Source organism: Salvelinus sp. IW2-2015, linkage group LG6.1 (genome assembly GCF_002910315.2).
Source record: "Salvelinus sp. IW2-2015 linkage group LG6.1, ASM291031v2, whole genome shotgun sequence".
NCBI classification, from domain to species: Eukaryota; Metazoa; Chordata; class Actinopteri; order Salmoniformes; family Salmonidae; genus Salvelinus; species Salvelinus sp. IW2-2015.
Genome location: NC_036845.1, coordinates 19,214,756 through 19,231,770, shown reverse-complemented (window position 1 = coordinate 19,231,770; position 17,015 = coordinate 19,214,756). Strand labels below are relative to the sequence as shown.

Genomic DNA, 17,015 nt, shown 5'->3' with positions numbered 1-17,015 from the left:
ACCCACTCACTCTGTCTCTTCAGCTTTTCCAATCCTGACCAGTCAAACAAACTCCTGCAAAACACACACATAATACACACGACAACACACAACGCACATAATGAACACACAACCATATACACCACACATATAATTATACACACATATACATACACACACACACATATGCAACAGACACACACACACACAAACAAACATGTCACAATACACTAACCCACACTCAAATCAGAGTTTGGTTGGGGACACACCATTGCGCTGTCCCGTCGCCACCTTCTGAAAAAGATGGACAGGAATGACAAATGTTCGAATCCCAGCATCCACACTTTCGTGATTCTTTACCTAATACATATCTATCGCTCTCTGGCTGGTCATTGGCATAATGCTTGATTATCACCCCCAAAGTTTAATGAATAATTTCCTGATGCAGATATATAGGCCTACTGTAGGCTTATTATCCAGTGAGTTCAAATGAGAAAAAATAAAAATATGTATATTATACATAAGTATATATTACAGTGGGGAGAACAAGTATTTGATACACTGCCGTTTGCAGGTTTTCCTACTTACAAAGCATGTAGAGGTCTGTAATTTTTATCATAGGTACACTTCAACTGTGAGGATACGGAACTAAAACAAAAATCCAGAAAATCACATTGTATGATTTTAAGTAATTAATTTGCATTTTATTGCATGACATAAGTATTTGATCACCTACCAACCAGTAAGAATTCCGGCTCTCACAGACCTTGATTTTTTCTTTAAAGCCCTCCTGTTCTCTCAACCGTATTAACATGCACCTGTTTGAGCACTCGTTACCTGTATAAAAAACACCGTCCACACACTCAATCAAACAGACTCCAACCTCTCCACAATGGCCAAGACCAGAGAGCGTGTTAAGGACATCAGGGATAAAATTGTAGACCTGCACAAGCGGGTGGGCTACAGGACAATAGGCAAGCAGCTTGATGAGAAGGCAACAACTATTGGCGCAATTATTAGCAAATGGAAGAAGTTCAAGATGACGGTCAATCACCTCGTCTGGGGCTCCATGTAAGATCTCACCTCTGGGGCATCAATGATCCTGAGGAAGGTGAGGATCAGGCCAGAACTACACCGGCAGGACCTGGTCAATGACCTGAAGAGAGCTGGGACCACAATCTCAAAGAAAACCATTAGTAACACACTACGCCGTCATGGATTAAAGTCCTGCCAGCGCACGCAAGGTCCCCCTGCTCAAGCCAGCGCATGTCCAGCCCGTCTGAATTGCCAATGACCATCTGGATGATCCAGGAGGAGGAATGGGAGAAGTCATATGGTCTGATGAGACAAAAATAGACTTTTTGGTCTAAACTCCACTCGCCGTGTTTGGAGGAAGAAAAGGAATGAGTACAACCCCAAGAACACCATCCCAACCGTGAAGCATGGAGGTGGAAACATCATTCTTTGGGGATGTTTTTCTGCAAGGGGACAGGACGACTGCACCGTATTGAGGGGAGGATGGATGGGCCATGTATCGCGAGATCTTTGCCACAACCTCCTTCCCTCAGTAAGAGCATTGAAAGTGGTGCTGGGTCTTCCAGCATGACAACGACCCGAAACACACCAGCCAGGGCAACTAAGGAGTGGCTCCGTAAGAAGCATCTCAAGGTCCTGGAGTGGCCTCCAGACCAGTCTCCAGACCTGAACCCAATAGAAAATCTTTGGAGGAGCTGAAAGTCCGTATTGCCAGCGACAGCCCGAAACCTGAAGATCTGGAGAAGGTCTGTAGGAGGAGTGGCCAAAATCCCTGCTGCAGTGTGTGCAAACCTGGTCAAGAACTACAGGAAACGTATGATCTCGTTAATTGCAAACAAAGTTTCTGTAAAAAATTAAGTTCTGCGGGACCTCTGTCGTTGCGGAGGAATGCAGAGCGAGCAGAGGAGGCCTGATGGTTAGCTGGAGATGGTGTAATTAAGGGGCGTGATTGTGAGAACCTTCTCCGGGCCCGCAAACGGGTCCTAGATAAAAGAGTCTTGGGCCTTGTACTCTGCATCTGTTACATGTGGATAATTACTTCAACACACAATCACACACTCACATGCGCACATGGTGACTCTCCGGGAGACACAGAGAAGACCAGATGCCACCACCATACCTGCGAAAGCCTAGTAGAGCGAGTGATCGAGATGACTGCTGCTAGTTGGCTAGCCTATAGGCCAGTGGAGGCTGGTGGGAGGAGCTATAGGAGGATGGGCTCATTGTAATGGCTGAAATGGAATTGATGGAACAGAGTCAAACATGTGGTTTCTATATGTTTGATATGCTTGATACGTTCCATTAATTCCATTCCAGCCATTCCAATTAGCCGGTCCTCCTATAGGTCCTCCCACCAGCCTCCTCTAATATAGATTGGGGTTAGCCAACCAATCAGGTCACTTAGGGATTCTGAGCAGTGTCATAAATTAGACAGCTCGGGTGAGGGCTTCCTTTTAATCATGCAGCCCAGTGCGTCGACCCGTCGGTGCAGCTCGTGTAATTTGGGCCCCTGCCTGAAAGTGCTATTTGCAGAGTAAAAGGCTTTATGACACATCGCCCTCGCCGCACAGTTCTGTGTTTCAGCCCGGCAGGGTGGGGCGTGGGACGATAAGTGTGGCGTTGTGTTTCTCACCAAAGACATCAGTGTTGGTTAGTTAGTTTGGCAGGGGCTTGCAATGTTTTTGTTCCCCAACCCAAACTAACTTCCTAATCACAAAAGTTCCTTCTTACCATCAATGATGCAATGTCTGATAACACTAAGCTTAGAATGAACCATATCAAACATAAGTTGGAAGCATGGGTAACACTAACTTGCTTAAAAACCTCACTAGGGTACGTGGGACGGTAGCGTCCCACCTGACCAACATCCAGTGAAATTGCAGAGCGCCAAAAACAGAAATACTCATTATAAAAATTAATGAAGCATACAAGTGTTATACATCGGTTTAAAGATGAACTTCTTGTTAATCCAACCACGGTGTCAGATTTCAAAAAGGCTTTACGGCGAAAGCATACCATGCGATTATCTGAGAACAGCGCCCAGCAGACAAGTCATTACAAACAGTAACCAGCCAAGTAGAGGAGTTACACAAGTCAGAAATAGTGATAAAGTTAATCACTTACCTTTGATGATCTTCATATGGTTGCACTCACGAGACTCCCATTTACTCAATAAATGTTCATTTTGTTCGATAAAGTCCATGTTTATATCCAAAAACCTTGCGCGTTTTGTTCAGTAATCCAAAGACTCAAACGCAGTCACAACAGGCAGACGAAAAATCCAAATAGTATCCGTAAAGTTAGTAGAAACATGTCAAACGATGTTTATAATCAATCCTCAGGTTGTTTTTAGCCTAAATAATCGATAATATTTCAACCGGACAATAACGTCGTCAATATAAAAGGTAAACAAGAAAGGCCTCTCGGTCTCGCGCATGAAAAAGCTCTGGGCCACTGCAGTGTCCACTCATTCAGAGTGCTCTTACTCACTCATTTTTCAGAATACAAGCCTGAAACAAATTCTAAAGACTGTTGACATCGAGTGGAAGCCATAGGAAGTGCAATTTGAGTCCTAAGTCAATGGATACTGTAATGGCATTCAATAGAAAACTACAAAAATAAAAAAAATCCCACTTCCTGGATGGATTTGTCTCAGGTTTTTGCCTGCCATATCAGTTCTGTTATACTCACAGACATTATTTTAACAGTTTTGGAAACTTTAGAGTATTTCCTATCCAAATATACCAATTATATGCATATCCTAGCTTCTGGGCCTGGGTAGCAGGCAGTTTACTTTGGGCATGCTTTTCATCCGGAAGTGAAAATAGTGCCCCCTACCCTAGTGAAGTAAAAAAAAATATTTAAAACAAAAACAAAATAGAATCCCTCAAACCCATTTGTGGCTAGGACATGAGAACCAGAGGCCCAGACCTCTGTCTTGTCTCCAGATTGTTGGATGTCAGGCTAGTGATATGTTTTCCTGCCTGTGTTGAAAGCGGTCACAGTGAGGTAATGTTTCACTAACTTTGCTGTTGTTATTTCACAGTTCACACTCTTCCCCCGCTCACACTGAAAACCGAGTGTGCTGAAATACAGCACAGCCCTGGAGATATATGATTATCTAATTCACAGGACATCAACACAGAGGCTTTCTTTTGGRGGGGGGGGGGGGGGGGGTTATCCTTTCAAGAACTCCATCTCCTTCCCCAAACCCCCTTACTCTTCTATCAACTCCAGATGGTATGAGTGAATACTGTACTGTGCCGCTGCCTAGCCCAGGCCTTTGCCGAGACCTCTCCTCACTTCACTTCCCCTCCTCTCCCAGCATCGCCTCTCATCTTGTCTCCTCTTCCTCCCACAGGGTGCAGGATAGATAACTGTGAGTCCTGCTTCAGTAAAGACTTCTGCACGAAGTGCAAGGCAGGGTTTTACCTGCACAAAGGGCGCTGCTCCGAGAAGTGCCCCGAAGGCTTTGCGCCCCTGGAGGACACCATGGAGTGTGGAGGTAAAAGGGAAAAAACAAAGACATACTGTATGTGCATCTGAAATAGCTCCCTATTCCCTATGTAGTGCATTACTGGGTTCTGGTCCAAAGTAGTGCACTATATAGGGAATAGGGTGCCTTTTTGGAGTAATTCATACTGTGTTTGAAATGTGGAAAGTCAACAATGTGGATCACATTGAGGCAGGATCTCCTAGAACTGATTGACTTTACCCAACAGTCTTTAACCTTCTAACCTCTTGTATATGTTTTTAAATGAAACAGTAGAAGGATGGAAAGGACCACACACCAAGAGGTTATGGCCATCCTAGTTTTTTCACTATGTACTGTAGTAAACCTTGATTTGGACCCTCCATCGAGTATCCCCGGTGTTACCCTTTTAATGACTCATGTCTCTCCCCACGCAGAGGGCTGCGAGGTGGGCCAGTGGAGCGAGTGGGGGTCCTGCAACAGGAGAAACAAAACCTGCGGCTTCAAGTGGGGTCTGGAGACGCGGACGCGGCACATTGTGAAGAAGCCACCCAAGGACACGATACCCTGCCCCACCATCGCCGAGTCCAAGAGATGCAAAATGGCCATTAGGCACTGCAGGAGAGGTAAGACGTAACACCGTATTGGCAGACAGCTGTTTGGGTGGGTAGATGGATAATGTGTGTGTGTGTGTTTGTGTCATCCATCTCTATCTTTATGGTGTTTTTTGGTCTGTGGTGTGTTTGTCATGTGCAAATCTAGCCTCACCTCAAGGATTATAGGGCTTTAGAGCAGGGGTGTCAAACTCATTCCATGGAGGGCCTAGTGTCTGCAGGTTTTTGTTTTTTTCCTTTCAATTAAGGCCTAGACAACCAGGTAAGGGGAGTTCCTTACTAATTAGGGACTTTAATTCATCAATCAAGTACAAGGGAGGAGCGAAAACCTGCAGACACTCGACCGTCCGTGGAATGAGTTTGACACCTGTGCTTTAGAGACTTGTATCTAGGGTATGGGGCCAGAACCCTCTCTTGGGAGAAACCATTTCCCCTTTCTGGTCTCAGAGACCCACCAGGTATGTCTGCTGCTCTAGCCCACATTAACTCTACGTGTCCCTCAAACACAAACCCACCTCTTTCTGCCTTTTTTTTTACCTTTTGGTTTTTAGGTTCACAGTGGCATTTTCATGCATGAAATATCAGTATTTTTCCATGGCCGCCCCATTCAAGCCAGCTCACCAGGTTTTTCTGGGTATATTTTTCTCTCTCTCTCCCTCTCTTCAGTGGCATTCTTCAAAGTATGAACTGCAGGTTTCCTCAATGGCACTCTCTGTTTCCTCATGTCCATTTGAAAGTTATTTGCGGTACGCACAGCATGTATGTCGACCATTAAATGAGAAGTCAGATCTGGAAATATTTTTTGTGTAAATACAGCTAGGAAAATATTTTGCCTGAAAGTGTTCAGTTCTTCACAGATGATCCAAACACACCATTTTAGAGTGATGGCCTCGTTCAAGTGTGCTTATTGACAACGTGATGACAGAAAAGCTGTCCCTAACTCAAATATGTCCCTAACTCAGCCAATAGGATTTTGGTTTAGGATATATACACTTCCTTAGGCAAAACAAGGAGATATAGGAGTTATAGTGACAGAATGGCAGATTTGGTTCAAGCCTTCCTGAAAAATTATGAAAAATAATGTTGTTCAACAAAAGCAGGAAAATATCCTCCTTTCTCCAGGATTGTCCTACATTTTTGGTATTGCATGTTAAATCAGAGTACCGTTTAGTGAGGTGGTGAGAGAGTAAATCAACTTGAAATAAACCATGATTGTCTCTCATATTGCAGCAATATTGAGGCAGGCAGTGCTTTCTGGCTTGGAAACTGTCCCACTGGGAAGTTTCTTGACTCTAGCTGGGCCATGTGCGTGGAACCAATGTGGAATAGACGTTGAATTAACGTCTGTGCCCAGTGAAAATTACGTGGAAACATTGAAATAATGTGGAAACAAAATTGATTCAAATACTGTGTGCCCAGTGGGGTGATTATGTGTTCCTATCCCGTCCTGTTTTTCTTTAGGAATTTCCCCCTCTTAATTTAGCACTGCTTGCTTGACCTTTTCCAAAGTATTTTATGGTCTTCTTGAATTAAAACCTGGCATTGTTGGGCCTGTGTTACTGGCATCAATTATCTAGTCTGAGGTCAGTGATGGGGAGTTTTGTGAAAAGTCTTAATTGAATGCATAGCAAAGCTATGCATCTGCTTGCTTGTATAAACCAAGTGTGGGGGCCTCTAACGTCGACCTCCCTTATCACTCCTGTCTTATGTTTGATACGGTCATCTATTAGTGTCTTCACCCCATTCAATGTCCACGGGAATGGTCCATGGCCTAAATTGAGTTGTGTAGGTAAAGTTGTCTGTTGTCGTCGCTGTGTGCTCTTTTTGGTTACAAGAATGGCAGAGGTGGCTTGTGTCATAAAGTTGAGTTTTAGACTTAAACGGCACTCTGAACTCCCCGGCCGTCAAGCCGCTGTACCCCAAGTGGTAGTGAAAAATCCTACCCCCCAAAACTAAGCCTGTGAAACGAAAGACTTGTCCATGTCAAGCTGTTTAAATAAATACTATGTCAAATGGAAGCCATTTAAGTCGAGCGGGATAAGGGAATGCCAAGAAAGCAAAGAAGAAGAAATACTCAGGGTTCCACACAGCGCAGAGATTCATTTCAGGCAGGCAGCATAGACCCAGTCCCAGTTCCAGACCAACTGACATTGTAAAAATAATCACTTCCCATAAGTGATAATAAAGAGTAATCCAATGGGAGGAATGTCTGTATTTCCCTTTGGTGTGCAGGTGACCAGGAAGTGGTCCAAGCCGGTGGATGAAGATCAAGAGGTTCATGGAAAGGCCTCATTACGCCCGGGTTCATTATTAAATACCTCCCAGTTGACCTCTTAAATTACAACAGATTCCAGGGACTTTGGGCAGTAAGGCCCTCCAATGCTATCTAATACACCATGGCTTTGCTCCGCAATATAACAAATTACGTCTCAAGACGTAAATAGGATTATTCCCAGGCTATAACCACAAAGTATGTTTTTTCTTCTAAATATACATTTACAACAATACAACAAGAAAATAAGTCAGAGTGTGAACTAGAGGAGAATCGCGATTGACACGAAAGAAAGAAAGGATGGGTTAAAAAAATATCATTTGGACTGCATGTAATTTCTTCCCATTGAACACCAGTATTTTGGATAAGTATTGGATTAGATTGCTAACTATTAAAATGAGACAGGAAATATATATACTACCGTTCAAAAGTTTGGGGTCACTTAGAAATGTCCTTGTTTTGTAAAGAAAAGCCCCCAAAAATTGTCCATTAAAATAACATCAAATTGATCAGAAATACAGTGTTGGGTGCCAGTCTTCTTCTACTCACCTCTTCCCTCCCTCAGGGTAGGTAGACAGACTGCTGTTCTGTTGCTTCCATCCTCTCCTCTCTCCCCAGGGTGGTCTGCTGAAAGGGCCATAAACATGCCTTATTAATAGCTGTTCCATTGGCCTTTGCAATGACACACTGACTTTTCTCTCTCTCGCACGCGCGCTTTCGCAGTCTCCCGCTTTCTCTCCCCTCTCTCTCCATCGCCGTCTCTTTCTGTGCACTTACTCCTCGTCTCTGGAGTCTGAACCTGCTCAATATTGAAGCTATTAGGATTCTCCCTCAGGAGATTTCCCAGCAATCCTGTCATCAGATCCACTGGTTTACAAACAGGCATGTGACAAGTACATCTCTCTCTGTCTCTCTCTCTCTCTCTCTCTCTCTCTCTCTCTCTCTCTCTCTCTCTCTCTGTCTCTCTGTCTCTCTCTCTCTCTCTTCTCTCTCTTCTCTCTCTTCTCTCTCTTGTCTCTGTCTCTGTCTCTCTCTGTCTCTCTCTGTCTCTCTCTGTCTCTCTCTGTCTCTCTCTCAAACTCAATATGCTTTAATGGCTTGATGACAAGGTCAATGTTGCCAAAGCAAAGTGATACACAACAATAAGAATTGGGAAAAAAACATGTTCAGAAATCTAATTCAAGAAACAAAATGGTCTATTATAGTACTTGAAGAAATTTGTACAAACAAATGTAATGTTTCTTCCCTTAGCTTGTGGCAAGCTGTGACATATTGTGCTGCAAACTCATACACATCAGACCTTTCCCCCAAAAGTATAGAGTATAAGTTTCTCTTTGTTTGATTGTTCTGTGAATGTGGACATTTACATTTTTCATTTGGTGATGAAGGAATCTCTAACCAATATGTATTTGGGGCAGAAGATTAGAAAGTGTTCTTCAATTTCTATTTCTCCCGACCCACAGTGATGACATAGTCGCTCTGGCCAGCCATGTTTTTTTTATGGCGTCCTGTTTCATTTGCCAGGCTATGATTACTAATTCTGTATTTAGTTGAAGATTAAATCTGCATTAGGCGGAAACAGCACAGTTGTCACGCCCTGACCTTAGAGATCCTTTTATTTCTCTATTTGGTTAGATCAGGGTGATTAGGGTGGGCATTCTAGTTTTTCATTTTCTATGTTGGCCTGGCATGGTTCCCAATCAGAGGCAGCTGTCTATCGTTGTCTCTGATTGGGGATCATATTTAGGCAGCCTTTTCCCACCTGTTGTTTGTGAGATCTTGTTTGTGTTTAGTTGCCTTGTGCACGGCATTACTGCATGGTTGTTATATTTGTTGTTGTTTTGGTTGTAAGTTTCACTATTAAATATAATGTGGAACTCTACGCACGCTGCGCCTTGGTCCACTCATTTCAACAAGCGTGACAATGTTCACCCCACCACCATTGTTATTGTTTTTGTTGCCAAGCTGAAGAGACGTCGCGCAGCATGGTAAAAACAATTGATGTACATATGATGCAATGATTTCAGAGGGGGGAAAAACAGTATTTGTTGTTTGCAGTAACTTCTTTGTTATAATATTGCAAATGGGCGTGGCAGTGTCACTATTGAGGATTTCAGCTTCAAGGTTTTGCTTTGTTTGGGGTCTTTTAAATGGGTTAAGTACAGTGGCTTGCGAAAGTTTCACCCCCCTTGACATTTTTCCTATTTTGTTGCCTTACAACCTGGAAGTAAGATGGGGGGTTGTATCATTTGATTTACACAACATGCCTACCACTTTGAAGATGCAAAATATTTTTTATTGTGAAACAAACTACAAATAAGACAAAAAAACTGAACTTGAGCGTGCATAACTATTCACCCCCCCAAAGTCAATACTTTGTAGAGACACCTTTTGCAGCAATTACAGCTGCAAGTCTCTTGGGGTATGTCTCTATAAGCTTGGCACATCTAGCCACTGGGATTTTTGCCCATTCTTCAAGGCAAAACTGCTCCAGCTCCTTCAAGTTGGATGGGTTCCGCTGGTGTACATACCACAGATTCTCAATTGGATTTAGGTCTGGGCTTTAACTAGGCCATTCCAAGACATTTAAATGTTTCCCCTAAAACCACTCGAGTGTTGCTTTAGCAGTATGCTTAGGGTCATTGTCCTGCTGGAAGGTGAACCTCCGTCCCAGTCTCAAATCTCTGGAAGACAAACAGGTTTCCTTCAAGAATTTCCCTGTATTTACCTGCCGATGAAAAACATCCCCACAGCTCTGTGGAGTGTACAGCTTAAGGTGGTCCTATGGACAGATACTCCAATCTCCGCTGTGGAGCTTTGCAGCTCCTTCAGGGTTATCTTTGGTCTCTTTGTTGCCTCTCTGATTAATGCCCTCCTTGCCTGGTCTGTGAGTTTTGTTGTGCATCCCTCTCTTGGCAGGTTTGTTGTGGTGCCATATTCTTTCAATTTTTTAATAAGGGATTTAATGGTGCTCCATAGGATGCTCAAAGTTCCGGATATTTTTTTGTAACCCAAGCCTGATCTGTACTTCTCCGTAACTTAGTCCCTGACCTGTTTGGAGAGCTCCTTGGTCTTAATAGTGTCGCTTGCTTGGTGGTGCCTCTTGCTCAGTGGTGTTGCAGACTCTGGGGCCTTTGAGAACAGGTGTATATATACTGAGATCATGTGACATATCATGTGACACTTAGATTTCACACAGATGGACTTTATTTAACTAATTATGTGACTTCTGAAGGTATTTGGTTGCACCAGATCTTATTTAGGGGCTTCATAGCATTTTTTAAAAGTTTTTGAAACAAGTAATTTTTTAAATTTCACTTCAACAATTTGGACTATGCTGTGTATGTCCATTACATGAAATCCAAATGAAACTTTTGCAAGGCACTGTATTCAGTGAAGTCTCTTTCCAATGCTTGATATCATTCCATCTTTCTCTGACCTTTGACCTCACTCCGCCAATAGTCAATGTACCGTTGAAGTCGCCAAATACATTTAAACTCAGTTTTTCACAATTCCTGACATTTAATCCTAGTAAAAATGCCCTGTCTTAGGTCAGTTAGGATCACCACTTTATTTTAAGAATGTGAAATGTCAGAATAATAGTAGAGTTATTTATTTCAGCTTTTCTTTCATCACATTCTCAGTGGGTCAGAAGTTTACATACACTCAATTAGTATTTTGTAGCATTGCCTTTAAATTGTTTAACTTGGGTCAAACGTTTCTGGTAGCCTTCCACAAGCTTCCCACAATAACTCGGGTGAATTTTGGCCCATATCCTCCTGACAGAGCTAGTGTAACTGAGTCAGGTTTGTAGGCCTCCTTGCTCGCACACGCTTTTTCAGTTCTGCCCACAAATTTTCTATAAAATTGAGGTCAGGGCTTTGTGATGGCCACTCCAATACCTTGACTTTGTTGTCCTTAAGCCATTTTGCCACAACTTTAGAAGTATGCTTGGGGTCATTGTCCATTTGGAAGACCCATTTGCGACCAAGCTTTACATCCCGACTGATGTCTTGAGATGTTGCTTCAATATATCCACATATTTTTCCTCCCTCATGAAGCCATCTATTTTGCGAAGTGCACCAGTCCCTCCTGCAGCAGTTCTATTTTTGTTTCATCAGACCAGAGGACATTTCTCCAAAAAGTACGATCTTTGTCCCCAATGTGCAGTTGCAAACCGTAGTCTGTCTTTTTATGGCGTTTTGTAACAGTGGCTTCTTCCTTGCTGAGCGGCCTTTCAGGTTATGTCGATATAGGACTCGTTTTACTTGTGATATAAATACTTTTGTACCTGTTTCCTCCAGCATCTTCACAAGGTCCTTTGCTGTTGTTCTGGGATTGATTTGCACTTTTCCACCAAAGTACGTCATCTCTACTAGACAGAACGCGCCTCTTTCCTGAGCGGTATGACGGCTGCGTGGTCCCATGGTGTTTATACTTGCGTACTATTGTTTGACAGATGAACGTGGTACCTTCAGGCATTTGGAAATTGCTCTCAAGGATGAACCAGACTTGTGGAGGTCTCCAAATTTTTTTCTGAGTCTTGGCTGATTTCTTTAGATTTCCATGATGTCAAGCAAAGAGGCACTGAGTTTGAAGGTAGGCCTTGAAATACATCCACAGGTACACCTCTAATTGACTCAAATTGTCATTAGCCTATCAGAAGCTTCTAAAGCCATGACCTCATTTTCGGGAATTTTCCAAGCTGTTTTAAGGCACAGTCAACTTAGCGTATGTAAACTTCTGACCCACTGGAATTGTGATACAGTGAAATAATCTGTCTGTAAACAATTGTTGGAAAAATTACTTGCGTCATGCACGAAGTAGATGTTCTAACCGACTTGCCAAAACTATAGTTTGTTAACAAGACATTTGTGGAGTGGTTGAAAAACGAGTTTTAATGACTCCAAACTTGAGTGTTTGTAAACTTCCGACTTCAACTGTATGTGTTCTATTATTCACTTCCAGCTGTCTAAATTCTGCTCTTGGGCCTCTCTCTCTCTCTCTGGAGTCTGAGGCTGCTCAGATTGACGCCATTAGGATTCTCCCTCAGGAGATTTCACCTCAATCATAAAAATAAATAAACACTAATCCTGTCATCAGACTCTTGTTTACGAACAGGGATGTAACAAGTAGATCTCTCCATATCCATCTCTCTCTCGCTCTCTACTCTCTCTCTACCTCTCTCTTTCACCCACTCTCTCTCTACCTCCTTACACTAACTTCCTCTTTCTGCTTAAATTCATTGCAGTCAGCCCACCCTCCCCTTTCTCCTAACCTCCAAGTGATGGTTATCCATTTTTAATAGTATCAGATGTTGTGTAAACAACTTTAAATGTGTACGCTCTCTGTAGTTTTTGGATTAGGCTGAGTAGTAAGGTTTTACACAAACACGACATTAAACTCATTGGCTCATTTTCCTACTGCTCTGCAAATCCGCTTTCAGATTGACAGACGGCTCCGAAGTCCCTAGTTGTCATTGACAAGCGTRACATTTGTGTATCTCTTGTTTTGCATTTTCTGTGTAAATACGCGAAATAATGAATTAGTCAGCCCAGAGTGGATCTTTTCTAGCCACAGGAAGACGGAGACGTGAGATGAGCAAGACTCCCGGGGCACCATGGCGACAGGGTGGATTTGGAGAGTGTAAGGTAGACTGTTAGAGAAAGAGAGACCCCATAATGATTGTCTATGGTCATTGGGTTAGGTACCTGTGCTGGAAGCGGAGAGGAGCAGAAGTTGTAGGCCAGTGTGGTGGGGGATAATGATCTCCCCTGTGTGTAAGAGGAGAAACCTTCTCTGCTGTAGAGCTCATCTGAGGCCAAGCTCTCCATCACACTATCATCAATCATACACTTAGCTAAACTTCTCCGAACAGGCCCCGAGCACTTGCCTTGCCTTTGGCCAGGCAGCAAATGCTTCTCATTGGAAAACCACTTGTGTGTGTCTGTACAATTGTGCAATGCATACTGTATGTGTACTGTACTTTTTTTTTTTCCTGTAGAGAAATCATCACAGCCTATGAAAAAAGTTGAACGTTTTGGTAACATGTAACTTGTTATACAGTATTAGTATTTCAGTATTAGTAGTATTTCAGTATTTCAGTGTCCGTATAAAGTAACATGGCTAGGTGAAAGCTAGAAGGCCTGTGAGGTTTTCGTCAGCTTTTAAAGAGCTATGGAATCGGACAGGGAGTGATAGRCAGCAGCTTTGTGTTTAGCWGCCACCTCAGTGTGTCCACAGGTTCTGTCTAACCCGGTGTGGTTGTGAAGTGAACACACAGGGCTGTGGACCAGGCTCTGTCTAACTCTTAGTGTGGGTCTTCTAGATTTTGTCTACCCCAGTGTGGTTCTGCAGTGTGGTTCTGTAGGGAACACGCAGCTCTGTGGACCTCCTGGCCGTCTCCGTCTGGGAACCATGTGTGGCGGTCGGTTTGGTCCTCCTGTAAAACGATGCACTGAGCAGTGTGACTGCCCCAAATCCGTTTGGGAGGAAGCGCGGCCGCCTGTCTGTAACACACACCGTCCGTGACACCAACAATCTCAAGCTAGGATTCGCTCGATTTGTGTGTGTGTGTGTGTGTGTGTGTGTGTGTGTCGAATCAAATCAAAGTTTATTTGTCACATGACAGAATACAACAGGTGTAAGCCATACAGTGAAAAGCTTACATACAAGTTCTTACTTACAAGCTCTAGTGTGTGTATGTGTACTGTGTCACACAGAATTTCACCTGTTTACGGTCAGAAAGCCAAGAGATTTAGGTACTAGTAAAGGCTATCCGCTGATCGCATCTGACTCTGGCCCGTATTTGTTGGTTTGGAAAACCAATATCCCCCAACAAATTTCTGGATGTTTGTGTGCCTGTCAGACATTCCCCGCTCCCTCTCCTGCCATCATCATGCCAGTTTGCGGAACACAGGCTGACAGACTTTCACTGAAGAGCTAACTCCTCTCTTATGGAGTGCSCTCCTTTTCCTCCACAGAGAAGTTCATGGGACAGGCCTCGTCCAAACCAAACAGCAAGTGCTCTGCCTCTGCCACCACACGCAACCAAACCTCTTAACTGCTCTCAGGAAAGAAAAATAATGATTTGTAGATGATGATTCCTGAGTCCTGATGATTCCGTGGCARATCCGGAATGGGGCCGATGATTAACAGAGGATCTCCGGCCCGGGTAATATCACGGAAAATCCAGATAAATGTATTTCCCGCCAGCGGGAGTGGGCCGCCAAGTGCTTTCCCAGGGCAGACAGAGAGCACTAATTGGGTGCTGGCCTGTCAGAGTGATTATGCGTGCCCCACGCGGCATCCTGTTGTGACTGCGAGAGCCATGGCCTAATCTTCATTTAATTAGCCCGCWCGGCACGGCCGACACGGTAGCTACGAAGTGGGGCCTTCAGGAGTGCCGCGCCCTGATGCTTCCCGCCTCGCCCTCTCCTCGCGGACACAGGGCAGCTCTGTCCACCTCTGACATCTACCATTCACCGCTGTTCTTCAGAGCTGGTGACATGTAATGTATCTGAAATGAGTCATTAAGGTTATTCATTAAGATGTGATGAGTCAGGATATTCAGGAGCAGGTAGCTCTCGATGATAATGAGGACGTCGTTGAGCGTCGTGTGACATTAATTTTACCTCTGAGCTTGAGATTTGGAATATATTAGAATGGCGAGGTAGAGAGTTTAGAGAGCGTTTACTGCTGTGTTTCTGAGACTCAGATAGAGGATCACAGGTCAGAAGGAAAGACATCAACCTGTCATTGGATTGGCCGGGACCTCTGCAGCGCTGGGCCAATGGCAGTTATAGCCAACGCTGCGGTCGCACTCACAAATGAACACAGAAGTTCTGCTTCAGTCATCCTCAGTCGGTGCCATAGATCATTCCTTTTCCTATAAGCACTTATTATACTATTCGTTGCATCTCCTAACCCGGATGGAAATGGATTATCCAAGCGCATGTCTGGACAGCCAATCAACACTTGATTTATACTGATTTATTCTGACGGTTCCCTGACCAAACTTTGGGTTTATTTTTCTGCCTCTCGAGCATTTTCGCAGTGTTAAATCTTCCACAGGAGGAGAAAGTCATTACCAGTAGTCTCCGGTCCTTCTCTGCCCGTGGTTGCGTTCCTCAAAGGAGGCTTCGGAGGAGGGAGTCTCTGATTAACTCCCCACAAAGTGCCCTGCTCCCTGACCAAAATAAATATGGCCRCTGTCATTTTGTCAGCAACTGTCTTCGGAGAGCAATATTTGAAACACCCCATGATCCTTGCTGGCTTTTATATGGAGAATCCATCGTCATACCACAGGCATGAGCCATAAACATGTGGAGGCCTTTCAAAGACCAGGGGGGTGGAGGAGAAGGGAGGAGGAGGGGGTGCATTAGTGCTCACTGGGGCTCCATACTCCACGTTATTGTCATCTGGTCGGTTCCAAGCAGGAAGAACGAGGGAAGGGGGGAGTTTTCTCCCACTCTTTGGCCCGGCAAACTAGTCGTTTTACCGAACGGCTAGACGCATGTAGTCACATTGCAACATGGAAATCCCAGGCATTTCTTTCACTGATTTTAACGGCGATGACCATATTAATTATTGCTTGATTTTCGGACGTAAGGCGATGACGTTTTAAGGACGTGTTAAKACGAAATCTGACACGTTATACGATGAAACATCCATGGAACAACAGACTACTAATGGGCTTAATCAAGATGACTTGTGTGTCACGAAGTAACCCATCCAGATGTCTGACTGTCTGTTTTTGACCGTGTGTATGTACGCGAGTGTGTGTGTCTGTCCATGGCAGTATGCGTAGAGTGCGAGATAACACGGATCAGGAAAGCCTCCCTGTCTGAGGTTCTGGCTGGGAGGAAATGAGGCGGCACATGCCTAAACAGCGACAGCCCCATCAAAAACAGACGTACACAAACAAACAAAGTGGCAGCACACTGGAGGGGGAGCAGAGCAGAAAGAAAACGTTTCAAGTCCCCATCGACATGTTTCACAAGTGGGAGAAATGTACTGTCACAGTGTGATATTGTCCATGACATGGTTAGGGCTGTAAAGCCAGGTTCTCTGCTGAGGGTTCATTGGAGGTTTTAGGGCATTGGATGGTTTGTCAGTGGTTGCTGTATCTAGAGATGAGATCGGAGGCAGTCTTCGGTGCTTCAACAGACTCGCATTGAGGGGATGTGTTCTCCATGGCCCCTGTGAGGGCACTAAAGGCCCCAGTGTGGCCCCTGCCCGGGATGCATCTCTGCCTGCCAGACCTCCAGCTCTCTGACTGTGTCCCGCACACGCTTCCATCACCACATACAGACCACACATGGCATACCAACACACACACACGTATTAGCACACACACATACACACACACACACACGTGCAAACACACACAAACACACACACTTGCCGACGTACACAGACACAATCAGACAAACAGACCTCAAGCAGAAAAGGACATAGTGTAAATTATGTTTATCTACTCTACTCTACTCTTGTCTTTTCTCTCTCTCTCTCTCTTTCTCTCTCTTACACTCAAACATACACACATCTTTCAGACATGCAAGCACTATATGACAAAGACAATCGGAATGACAGACAATGTGCAGTGCACACAACACRGGAGAACATTTTAGCGTGGTGGTAG

The 17,015-nt window shown here is 44.2% G+C and overlaps 1 protein-coding gene across 1 annotated transcript in view; it reads left to right on the top strand.

Annotated features, from left to right (window-relative positions):
• Nucleotides 1-17,015, top strand: part of rspo2 (R-spondin 2) — an 83,356-nt gene that overhangs the window by 49,320 nt on the left and 17,021 nt on the right. Inside the window, exons 3-4 of the mRNA XM_023989350.2 lie at nt 4,376-4,519; nt 4,924-5,112. Coding sequence (XP_023845118.1) covers nt 4,376-4,519; nt 4,924-5,112 — 333 coding nt within the window. The remainder of the gene's footprint in view (nt 1-4,375; nt 4,520-4,923; nt 5,113-17,015) is intronic.